Source organism: Bemisia tabaci, chromosome 3 (assembly GCF_918797505.1).
Source record: "Bemisia tabaci chromosome 3, PGI_BMITA_v3".
Classification (NCBI taxonomy): Eukaryota; Metazoa; Arthropoda; class Insecta; order Hemiptera; family Aleyrodidae; genus Bemisia; species Bemisia tabaci.
In genome coordinates this window covers 55,382,749-55,395,084 of record NC_092795.1, presented here as the reverse complement: position 1 = coordinate 55,395,084, position 12,336 = coordinate 55,382,749, and the positions used below count along the sequence as shown (strand labels likewise).

The 12,336-nt window shown below is 38.5% G+C and overlaps 1 protein-coding gene across 2 annotated transcripts in view; it reads right to left on the bottom strand.

Annotated features, from left to right (window-relative positions):
- The window catches only part of LOC109033077 (uncharacterized), a 42,009-nt gene that overhangs the window by 3,894 nt on the left and 25,779 nt on the right, over window positions 1–12,336 (bottom strand). For both annotated transcript variants that reach the window (XM_019045507.2, XM_072298860.1), the window contains 3 exons: window positions 9,258–9,344; window positions 2,601–2,687; window positions 938–996 (listed from right to left, as the gene is read on the bottom strand). In XM_019045507.2, the coding sequence (XP_018901052.2) occupies window positions 938–996; window positions 2,601–2,687 (146 nt within the window). In that variant the 5' untranslated portion in view covers window positions 9,258–9,344. The remainder of the gene's footprint in view (window positions 1–937; window positions 997–2,600; window positions 2,688–9,257; window positions 9,345–12,336) is intronic.

Here is a 12,336-nt window from a genome sequence, read left to right as displayed (position 1 = left end):
CACTCAAGGGTGTATGGTTTTTTGTTGAAAAAACTGTACATAATTTTGTTGTTATCACAAGGTCGGGCAGTTAATGTAAATCGGAAACAACGTCACGTCACAACCGTTTATTTCCGTCAATATTTAGCAGGCGGCTGTATATGAATCGGTGGACAGGTAGTTATGTCATTTCCGGTTCATGCTGACTGCGATGTTTTTGATAGAATTTTGGTAGTATGATCAGGGTTATTTCATCAGTACCGTGACAACCAACCGATGGGTGGATTGGGATTGTGACATTTTACTGAGAATCCTCGTCATCAGACAACGAGGGAAGTATTTTAGCCATGCGATTTACGTCTGTGTAAGTTTCTAATAGGGCTGCTGAATCCGAAAATGGCCTTTGTTTATCTTTATCACGCACTAATTGTCCAAAAACTTTAATTTTCCTCAATTTTGTTTTTAAAAATAAATTGCCATTCCGGAAAATGGGTGGCCAAAGGAATTAAACGGAGGTCATCTTCAGACACAGCAATAAAATTTACTTCAGATTCAACTAATTCATTCATAATTCCCAGTGTTTTTAAAGGAAAAAAATTTACAGAGCTGTGTCACCAGAGGCTTTTGATGGTCCTTAGGTTCTTTTATTTGAAAATCTGTGCGTATTCTCAATTTCTCCATCTCTCGCTGTCCTCTCACTATTTACAAAGACTAAAAGACAAAGAGGAAACTCATGGATTAAATATTTAGCATCAAATTCTGATGTTGGAAACTCATAATGGAAAGTCTAAAGTTACTTTCTCTAATAGATCTGAATTGTATCATTGTCGCTCAAGTAAAAGTTAGTTTTGTATATTTGATTAAATAAAGAAAAAAATTATAAACAGTATATCTAATCGTTATCATATATTTTTCTTTTTTTAATTTGCTGAATAACTGTCAAGTGTGTTCTACTTACGTTTGACGCCGTCTTGCCCATTTCCAGTTCCACTTGGTTTCCTCGTTGCTGCAATTTATCTAGAAAAATAAATCAAACAAAAATTGTCATTCAAAAGAGTCACCTCTTTCTAAAGCAATTTTAACGCTTTCATCTGTCCAAATTTTAGTCAGAGTTCAGAAGAACGGTTCAAGTTATCTTTTGGTCTCGGAACAAATATTTTATCAAATGATTTTTTGTGTTGAATTTTATAGTTATTTCTTTCAAATTTTTTCCTTTATTTTTATTGACTCGGTACACGGATTTTATGTCCACTTTTTTTACGTCCACAGACTTTTCGTCCACAATTTTTACGTCCACAGTTCTAAAGCCCACACTAAGTTAAGTCCACAAATGTAAAGTCCACTAAAATCAAATTCAAGCGTCATATTTTAGTCCGCGTGTAAAATTATATTGACAATATCGAAATGAGAAAATTAAGAGAGAATGAGGTGCTGTTATCGTAACTCATATTTTAAATGAAATGTTAATTTCTTCTTTTGATTCATCTCTTCAAATTGTTTTTGGTAAATACTTGGTTTCATTTCTATCCTTGAAATCTCCGATCTAAAATATGCCTTGAATGCACATTCTTTTTTTTTAATGAAATTGATTACTTCATTTTAAAAACAAATCACAACAAACAATCAATGCAGAGAGTGCAAACATTTCAAAATCATGAGTTGAAAAACGCTGACTCCGCGAGTTTAAATATTAGAGCCTAACACAGAGCGGAGCGGCGGCGTGTTAGCAGCGCAGAACGCGCACTGGCGCCTACAAACCTGACGGGATACTTCTCGCATTGCGCAACGCGTGAAGTATCCCGTTAGGTTTGTAGGCGCCTATGCGAGTGTCACGCTGGTTACCTGCCGCGCCGCAACGCTTTAAGCAACTATTTCGCGTCAGAGGCGTTGCACAGTATCCTACAAGATTGAAGGCGCACGAAATAACTAGTTAAAGAGGACTTTCAATTTTGACTGCATCTGTTACTGAAAAATGTTTAATTTGGCTTTGGAGCGTTTCCTAGGCTCCCGCTTAGGTTTTCATCTTATCATATCCGTACAGTGTACACATGAACATATGTTTTTATCTGCTCTTAGAGTCTGTTCTCTTTCATGACTTGATTCATGAATGAAATGTTTTTAAGAATGAAGGAGCTCTTCACCTCTCTTAATTTAAAAATCTAAATTTTCGTATATACTCCCATTTTCAAAATTCTCTGTAAAGCCGTTAATAGCCTGTGACGTTGAACGCCTCAAAATATACTAACTAACTAACTAGTAGTAGTATGCATTTATTCTTGAGGTGGTTCCTGTCATTTAAATGAGAAATAAAAAATTTGCACATAACAAAACCACAATTTGGACAATTTTGGACATATTCATGGTTGGACATTAAATCATGTGGACTTAATAAAGACTGGACTTAACGTTTAGTGGACATAAATAGCGGTAAACGTTTATTTAATGGACGAAAGGACGAAAGGTAGGTGGACATAAAGTCCTGGAAGCATTGAGTCTTCCGTTTAAATTTGAAGTAAGACTTCATGAATTATTCAAAAGCAATAGAAATTTCATATAGAGTCATCCCGATAGAATTGTTTTGATCTTCTCATTGATTAAATAAGAGGGAATTTGTAACTTACTTTACTGGACCATTTTGTGAGCAATGTCTGAAGTGAACTTTCTGCTCCAGCACTCTCCGAGTACTCTTTGCACCAACTAGCACCCATCTGCAAAATCAGAAAAAATTCACATGTAATATTTCACATTTTTCTCTCCGACAAATGAACTATACAGAGTGTGCTATGTTACTCAGCATCAAGCGAGTAATTCATAGGTTTCTGTAGGATATATTGTATCATTTCAAATTGAAGGCGCTTTTTGCGGTAACGTGTGCAGTGACTTTTATCTACATTTACTTCTTTACTTTCTCACTCTTGAAAACTGCGGAAAATTTAAAACAAAAAGAAACTATATAATTATGCCTCGTATAAAAATCTCACGAGGTTCATCGGGTGAAACGATCGAACCGTACCATTGTGCAACTGTTGGATAAACGGTACATGAAATAAGATAATAATCCGCAACTTGTGTTTGCTAAACGTGGCACGTGAGTGTGAGGTTAACAAACGAGCAATAACTCATCGGAGAATCAAGGTCATGGAAATTAATAGTTTCCATCGCTCTATTCGTAAACAAGGAGCCTGTTCAAATGAAAAACAGTTTTCAATAAAGCAGCTCTGCGTGAAAATCCCAGCAGTAGCAAGAAACTCTTATCTATATTTGGACATAATTCGTTTGCGGTGCTGCGGTGCAGCGATTATTATTTACGAAAATTTTAGTGAACTCTCCCAAATAGCAATATTTCCTATAGATGAATTCTAGGGGGGCGTAGGGGGCATACGCCCCTCCACTTCCAAATCCACTTTCCAATCGCCCGAAAAAAGGAGGAGGGATAAGGGATGAGAGAAGAAGTAATGGAAAAAAGAAGAGGGGACGACAATTATTTTTGATAATTATTTATGACAAAATGGACTCAAACTATATTGTAGATGCTTTAAATTTTCGAAAATTTCTGAAAGAAGCCCCTGAGACGGGGCCCGCCCCATTCGAAGTGTCTAGATCCGCTTATGATATTCATGCTTTAATTGTTCAAAAATTACGAGACGACAAGTGTCCTCTGTCTGCGGAACATAGAACAAGGGATTTAAAAAAATCAACTTGTTCGTTAAGTATGCAATTCAATTAGTAATTTTCGAAGGACAAATCCTGCGGTCATTATACCCAAGAGTGCTGGAAACCATATATTCTTTTCAAAGAGATCATTTCTTTGTTTTTAAAACATTTTTAATAATTGAATTCAGAGAAAAAAGGAGAATAATGAAACAAACCCGAAAAAAGAGATGAAAAAATAAAATAAAACGGAGAATTAAAAAAATGTGAGAGAATTTATTCAAACAATATTTCAAGAAAAATACAGCGTTAAGGTTTACGTAATAACACGACTCCGAACCAATCTGAACCATCCCCCCTTCCCCTCCTTAGCACACCCCTAACGTCGGCTCCCTCCTGAGCGTTACGTATTTACGAACATGAACGGTCCCTCGGGATCTGTGCTGGGATTTTTTTCTGGATGGAGCTTGCCCGCAAAATTCAGGTGAATCGAGGCGAAGTGATTTCCCTCTCGCTGGGAGTCCGAGCGGGTAGGGAGCGCATCTGCGCGGCTTATTGCATCGCGCCCCTGACAAAAGTGGACAGTCGCGGGTATATTTACGACCCAACTATTGCGTCCGCTGCTCCCGCGCCCATAAATTCCTCGCCATGCGCGCGACTCATTTAATTTCGCGAGAACTTAAAGTTCGAAGAAGTCGGATTTGCCCGCCGCGCCGCTCCGGCTCGCTATGCAACCCGCAGAGCTGCCGCTTCTCCCACAAATAAATTCGAATCGAGTTCCTGCCAGACGGGGAAAATGAAAGATTCGAACGGTGTTCGCGTGTAACTTTTCGTAAGAACCATTGATGCCACTGATTCCGCTTGATATAAACTGCACTGAAAAAAAAGAATCTTGAATTTGCCGCCAAGAAATTTTCTTTCTTAAATCAAGACTTTTGCTGCTTAATATAAACTACTTTCTTGCTTAACCCAAACACTGTTTTTTTCTCTATCAAGAAAAATTCAGCTTAAATCAATATAAAAAAAATTCTTGGCGGCAAATTCAAGAATTATCATGCTTGAGCCAAGCACCTTTTTTTAGTGTAATTTTAAAAAAATAACTCAAGTTAGGATTTCATTAAATTTGAGTTCCTTTTTGGGGAGAGTTCGGACACAATGAGATCTAAACCAGTTAGATTTAGCCATGGGAAACTACGAAAGATTGTGTAGGGGCAAAAAATGTTGGACGTTCCTAGTAAATGTATTTTTTCTTTTGAGTGTAAATTTAGTTGGATGCCATAATGAAACATGTATAAATCATCTAAAAACTACTTCCAAGCGTTACATTTTAGAAAACTATTTGACATGTGGGTAATTTTGAGATCAGGTCATGGAGCTTTTTTATTGCCTAAAAGGGCAGCCAACCTATGAACTCAAATCATTCAGAGTGATTTATTACTTCAATTGTTACGGCCCGTAGTTCGTAAAGCACGTATTTGACTTAGTTTTGGCTTAATTTACCTACTCATTTTTGCGGAAGAACGCTCACAAATGAAAAGTCTTGTTCATCTTGGTTTGATATTGGAATCTGAAGATTGGCAGTGACATTTTTTGTGTTAGACGGTTGGCTGCCCTTTTGGGCCACGGAGCTCCACATTTTGACATGCCCGTGCTCTTCCCGTACATGTAGTCAATTGCAAACATCTATTTCTTTGCAATGTCAGCACCTAATGCAGGTAAAACTATCAATTCCCCCATATACATCGAAAATAGTTGTCGTTTTTGGACCCTAAGCAGCCTCCATGAGACCTATTTCACTAAATTTCTAAAAGAAGTACTGTTTAGTCATAGAGTAGTCTGGTCCGTCTGGTTAGTGAAAGACTAATATAATATCATGGGCATAATGTGGTAAAGCCATGGAGCATGCAACTATTTCGACACTCGAGCAGTACGTCAGACAATCTAACCAACAAAATGAAGGCGCTTCAGTGTGTAAAGGCCGTTAACTGAATTTTTCTGCAGTGATGAAGTCAAAGTATACAATTAAATCTGTTGATCTCTATAGTCATAGACCTTTCCTGCAAAGTTTATTAATAAATTAAAAGGTCTGTCTCATGGCCGCCGTGCAGTCCAACCTAACTTCCAGGGTTGACTTGCCGGTAACACGTCTCTTTTTGAGCCCTTGAATTATAGAGAGGGTGAAGCTATGGATACGTATACCTTGGTTTTATACTTTCGGGAATGCCTCTGGAGCGTTACACGTAATTTATGAACGGTCCTTTAGATTTCTAGTGCAGGATCTCTGAAATATATTGTCTCTGTTCACAGCCTTCTCAAGCAACTTGCGAGGAGCTTCAAGAATCTTGGTTCAGAAAGCGCCGTCTTTCACGTTGGTCTGTGACGTACTTGATACATCAACCACAATATGCAGGAAAATCAAAGAAGAATTCTTGCGGTGAGAAATCCTTATAATGAATTAATTTTATAAATAAGTAGTCTTATATTAAGTTCGGGCCATTCCACCCACGACTAGATACAAAGGAGCGTTGAAATCAAAAGCTGTCGTGAGCCATATCGATGGTGAAAGTGCATATCTCGGAAAACACAATTTTCCAGGAGTATAAAAAAACTGTCTACATTCCTCCTTATTGTCAGTGGAAGGGTAATGATTCCTGAGGATAGCAAGAATAAGATGCTTTTTAAGACTCCGTTAGCATTTTGAATAATTTCTCGAACTGTTAGAAAATATGGCAGAAATGCCGAGATTCGCCTTTCGGTACTAAGAATTGACACATTATCATGAGATACGCATTTTTGCAATTATTGTTTTAAACCTGTTGTTGGCAGATTTTGATCACTTAAAGACAGAAATAAGAGTTTCACTCTTGCAATTTCTTATCAGAAGCTTTAGTTTGATCTCGCACGGCCGAATCAAGCATTGTATGATTTGTAAATGACATTTGATCACGAGATAGGCATTTCTGCAATTAGCGTTTTGAACCTGCTCTTGATCATTAAGATAAAAAATGGAGTCTTATTATTCATACTTCAAACTTGTTTAGAAGCTTCAGTTGATCCAATACGGTAAATGAAGCATTTTATGACTCGATTGACTCTAATATAACTGATTTATTTGATGAGCTGTCAATTCATGATTGTATTGGCCAATAGAAAGAATAATGGACATGAATGCCGCGCGCCGCTAGGAATAGACATCTATGAAGAAATAATACTGGAGGGCCCTCGAATGATAAGCATTTAGCAACTTTTCAAAACCAGCAAATTCCTGAAAATGATTAAAACCCCCGAACAGCTGATCAGCTGATGTATGCTGTTGGCGGGATACGCTGAGGAGCGCGCGTCGTGCGTAAGGCGCGCCGGATCAAATGAAGGGGCTAGAACGAGATACGCATTTCTGCACTTAACCCCGAAGTACGCGAAAAAAGTTCTACGGTTTTAGGTGACTTCCCGATTTTTTTCGATATAAGGTCTTGCTGGCAGATGAATGATATCTCCAACACATGTTTATGCAGCTAACTCAAAACTGTAAAAACTCGAGGTACGTACTTCTGTACTTTCACCATCGATATGTGGTAGAAGCTTCATCTGACTTTTCAGCATGTGTCATCGAATGTGAAATAAAAAATGCTGGATACTTGAATGAATAATTAATGGATGAATAAACCAGAAATGCACCGATGACCTGCAATTCACCTCTGGTCGAGTAGAAGGCTGAAAATGAAAGTTTCAGCCTCAAATTCATCTGTTCATACTTTGGCCATGTAACAAGCACCCGACTTCACTTGAAACTGCAAGTGAAGACCGTTCCCGATTTAACGCCACTTACAATCCCAAATAGAAATCGAGAATTCAATAGATAGTAACTACAAAAAGAATATGATGTCATTTCGACGTCACTCTAATTTTTGCCATCGATGGAGTTATTAATGGTATTCGTCGAGTTCAGTCACAGTAATGGACGTATTTCTGCCGAACGTGTAAGTGTATTAGGACGTGGGCCCTGATATGCCTATGTTATAAAGCGTCTCAGGGCTCGTGTCTTAGTGCACATAGTTCTGTTTGGCAGAAATGCGTTCTAATGTAAAGACTCCGCAGTCCGCACTGCTGTCTTCCATATAGTGTAAAAGTTACTTTCGGAATTCAACGCTCATCACAATCATTTTTGCCGAATGAATGATCGGTGACCGAAGACTTGATCAATTGAACGTATTTCTGTCAAACGGAACTAAGCGCCAATTTAAGTTCCTTTTGAGGAATTTAGAATGTGGATAGCGCGTTCTGTCAAACGGAACTATAAGCGCCATGGAAAAGCATTGCGAGTATAGGACGGAATGAGCCCGACGCCCGGTTCCGCCGCCAATCAAAGCCCCCCCTCTACCTTCCTACCCCGATGGCGCTTAGTTCCGTTGGACAGAAATAAGTCCAACTGGCGCGCATTTTTTAACCTATTCCGGGATTTGGTTCATTTTCCTTGGAATCCGGTTGAAAATTCAATACTCGATTTCCGATTGGTTCAAATTCTAACGGTGACACAAAATTTATTCATCGAAAAAAATGAACCGACTCCAGCTGCGGAAATACGCGGAACGCGGTAGAAATTGCGTATTTACATGTTCGAAGCGGCAAGACTGTTGCCAGTTGTGAATATGCACTCGGCGCTGGTGCTCATTTAACTGGAAAGGGCTTAGCGAGCCCTATAAATCGTTGCTTATCATCACTTCAGCCCCCCCCCCCCCCCCCGGTGCCGCGTTCCTCCGAGAGGGATGACCCTCTCCCGACCCCGGCAGCGACGACGGGGACGGGCTCTCGGCTGAATTTACGCGTTTTCGGCCGCTGAAACGCTGCCGCGCCGGTAGCAGATAGCGGAGTCGTAAAAATTGCAGTCGAAAATTTCCCGGGTCCGAATACATCCCTCCCAGTTTTGGAGGGCATCAACGCACCGGAAAAATGAAAGTGAAGCACGAGCTTGGTGTGACCGAACACCGTGGCCCCGGAGAATTGATTTTCGTTGCCGTTCGTGAAACTGCGGTTGCAAGGGGTAGGTTACACCGATCAAAGAATCCTGTTTTGATATTTGAAGCATACGGGATCGAAATAGAGGATTTGCAGGTGTCTGAACTTTGATGAATTTCGCATTTAAGTGGAAACTACTGAGTGGACTGAACACGAGGATACCCTCGGTTTATGAATTGAACAGTTATTGGAGAAGATATGATAAAATGATCTAATCTGCTTTGGGAAATGTACACGAGTTTTGGAGAGGTTCTTTACAGTATCTGTAAATTCTTTGACCATAACACATAGTTTTCGTCTACAATTCTCAGGATTTTTTTTGTCAAATATCTACAATCATCCCTATCATATCCATTTTTTGCGAATACTCTTGAATATGCATGTAAATTGTATTGGTCTATCACTTTAACGAATTAAGTGATCAAGCGCACAGTCTTTTCAAATATAAACTTTAAAACCGTCTGTGCTAACCTACTCGTTTTTAACACATCTTAGTGCATCTTTGATACTTCCATAAAAATTTAATTTTTTTTTCTTAAATAAATGAAAATAAGACTGCCACTACGTAGTTGATCACGTCTGCAGCCCAAAGATTTTTTTGATATTTTACTTACTTGATGAAAGCAGGTAGAACTGCAAAGTTTAAGAATGTATCCTCCTCAATGATTGGGCATTGTGAAAACAGGATTGTACTGCAACATCTGTAAAAATATAAAAAAAAAAAAACATTTGTAACCACAAATTAAAACTCATGAGCTCATATTGTTGATCAATCATCATCTTCTTGTAAATGTGCCAAAATGAAGTATACAAAATTCTTAAATCATCAAGTAACTTTAATATCCCATAAACTGTTGCCGTGCAAACTTATCAATCCGTTCTTGGGAGCGGTTTTTGTGTGATTAATCCAATGTTTTCCAGAATCTGCCGAAATTATCCGTATACAAAAGAGCATCTGTGGAGGTTCTTTTCTAATCTTTTGAATCATCTCAATATGGTGTGAGACGTTGATGAGGCGTCGCGTCGGTCAATATACGATAAAAAATCTTGCGACTAATGCAAATTGCATCACGGTGAATTGAAGGAGTTTTAGACTGTGTCGTTAACGCATCGCGGCGCGGCGCGCTTATCAGCTTCAGTAAGTTTTTTGTTGGAAAATTCTCTTTTTTCAACGAAAAAATCTTCAGAAAAAGTCATTTTTTGATTCCCTGACCAACAGAGAGAGACGGAAAACACGTATCTCGGTTTACAAAGTTGCAGACTTCTCGTAACATTTTAATTTTCCGGAAGGAAAGTAATTGACAACATTCCTCAGATTTCTTACTATTTTTTCTGCATCGAACGACAAGCGTTCTTCTGTTTTCCTATGTAAAACAGTGGCGTGGCGGGAATGATCGATTATCGATATTTCTCCATTTGAATCCGTGGTGAAGAATCGATTATTAAGGTGTTCGCCGCGAACGCATTACTAATCGATCCTTTTCCATAGGTTTAAATAACAGATCAATCGATACATCGCAAAGCACGCCACGCCACTGATGTAAAAAGAAAAGGAATGGTGGAGGTCTTGAATCGTCACAATGGAGAGACGTGCTTTTTTCGCAGCATCGTTATGCCGCCACCAGTTTAATTCCTAGGAGAAACATTGATGAAAGGCATGTTCTACAGCGTTAAACAAGAGCACCGTATGTTCTTCTGATTTATGTTGGAATTATGATCTCACCTCGGAGGACAGGTAGCGACCCCGCCAAATTCTCCAAGAAAGTGCAGCGGCGCCGACGTGACCTCGGACGTCAAACAATTATGGGCAATATAATCCATTGTTGTCAAATGAATTACGATCAATCGCCTACTAACCTCTCACAGATGCACAAGTTCTCAAACGAATGTAAAATTTCATTAGACGCATTCCTGTGAATTTCCTAAAAATCGTATAAATTCACGTGAAATTTTGGGTATCGCCTGAGCCCTGCTGGACTTAATTTTCACTCCTCTCTTTACTTTCGTACACAGTCTTCTCTGTACCTTATTTAGTTTGATGAGTAAATTTCAAGTAAAATATGTCAGATATCTTGATTCAACATTAAAAAAGTAGTTTGCATTCGGATTTCAGCGCATGCATACTTTCATTATTTAAATCTTGATCCTTTCAAATTGTAAGAGAAGTTATTGAACAACTGTTTTTATGCAAGCCACACTTACACAACAGTGTAAAACATGCATTCATAACAATAAAAACAATATATAGTTTGCCGGTAAAGAGGGATGAAATTTCAGTATTTGTAAAAATTCCTCACGCAATTGAAGAACGCGCTAATTCAAACCTTCGGAAAAGCGTCATCACAGTTGCTATGATGAAGCAATTTTTTCTTTTATCAAATGGACATCCAAAAATTCTTGCCACGAAAATATGAACGATGATTAAAGAAAACATGCAGCCGAATAAGATTATAAGAGATCCACGAAGCGGAAAAATGTAGGGTTTTTCTTATAGTGCGCGGACTGCGAAACACCACGCGCAATCTTAGCTGATTAAATCCGCTTTTTAAATTAAGAAATTTCATGAAATTGCAAAATATGGAACACCCGTGTCCCTATATTCTAAGCTCCTTGCATGGGCCTTGAAAGGAGCATTCACCATTTCGACAACACTGTAATAACTGCATTTTGGTCCTCTTTTGAAATCTACGAGCTGGTAAATACAATACAGGTTCTCGATAATTGGGCGACGACAAATCCCCGGTTCAAGCGGGCCTTTTGGCTTTCATTTGCAGAGAATGTATCCCACTGTTATATAAAGGATCCTGGTAATTCAACAGACAGACTTTTGGAAACGCAACGTTGGAGCCGCTCGATCAATTGCTGGTTTTCCCTCGATTCTCGAAATGACCAGCGATTCTGGAATCTTGGCAGCAATGCTGCCGTGCTAAGGAAAAACGCCATATGAGTCTTCAGGCGTTGCCAAATTTCCTTTGATAAATCACGAATTTTTGGGAAAGTTTGTTCATATTTCCCTTCCAATTTTTCAGACGATTTTGTTCTTGATTTTATCTAAAATATCTAAAAATATCAGTGAAAAAGATGCACCAGCTTCCTCAAAAATACATGTTTTATCCGGAAAAATTTGGCAACTCTAGAATGTTCATACGGTGCTCTTCTTAAGCACGGTAGAATGAGAGAGTATAGTTCATTCAAATGTTGCTAAATTGGATCGAATGTAGCAAAAAGGAATTAGCACAATTACCTACAGTGTTTTAAAAATGTCGCTTCTTCATAATTATCTAAAAAATCTTTCAGAATAAGCAAATGGTTTTTTATTCTCACCAAAAAATTGTCAATTTGAGGGATAATAAGTGTGTGCATTTCAATGTTGTACGTTAAGTTAAGAATTTTTAAAAGGAAATAAGAAGTTGCAAGATTTTGAAAACACTGTAATCGCGCTGGTTGCTTCTTTCAAAATGGGATTCAATTGATCAATATCATTGCGGTAGGATATATGTCACACCTAGAATCGATTATCTATTGTGGATTTAAATGGTGAAATATAGCATTGTTATTACTTGAAAGAATTTTCTCTGCTCGCGGTGTGGAGGAAGCAGGAATGTTATTGCCATGGAAAAACGAAAGCGCATTAGCAATGGCTTAACTCGTAATACAATACATACATCTTTATTGCAACGTCTCAAAATCTGT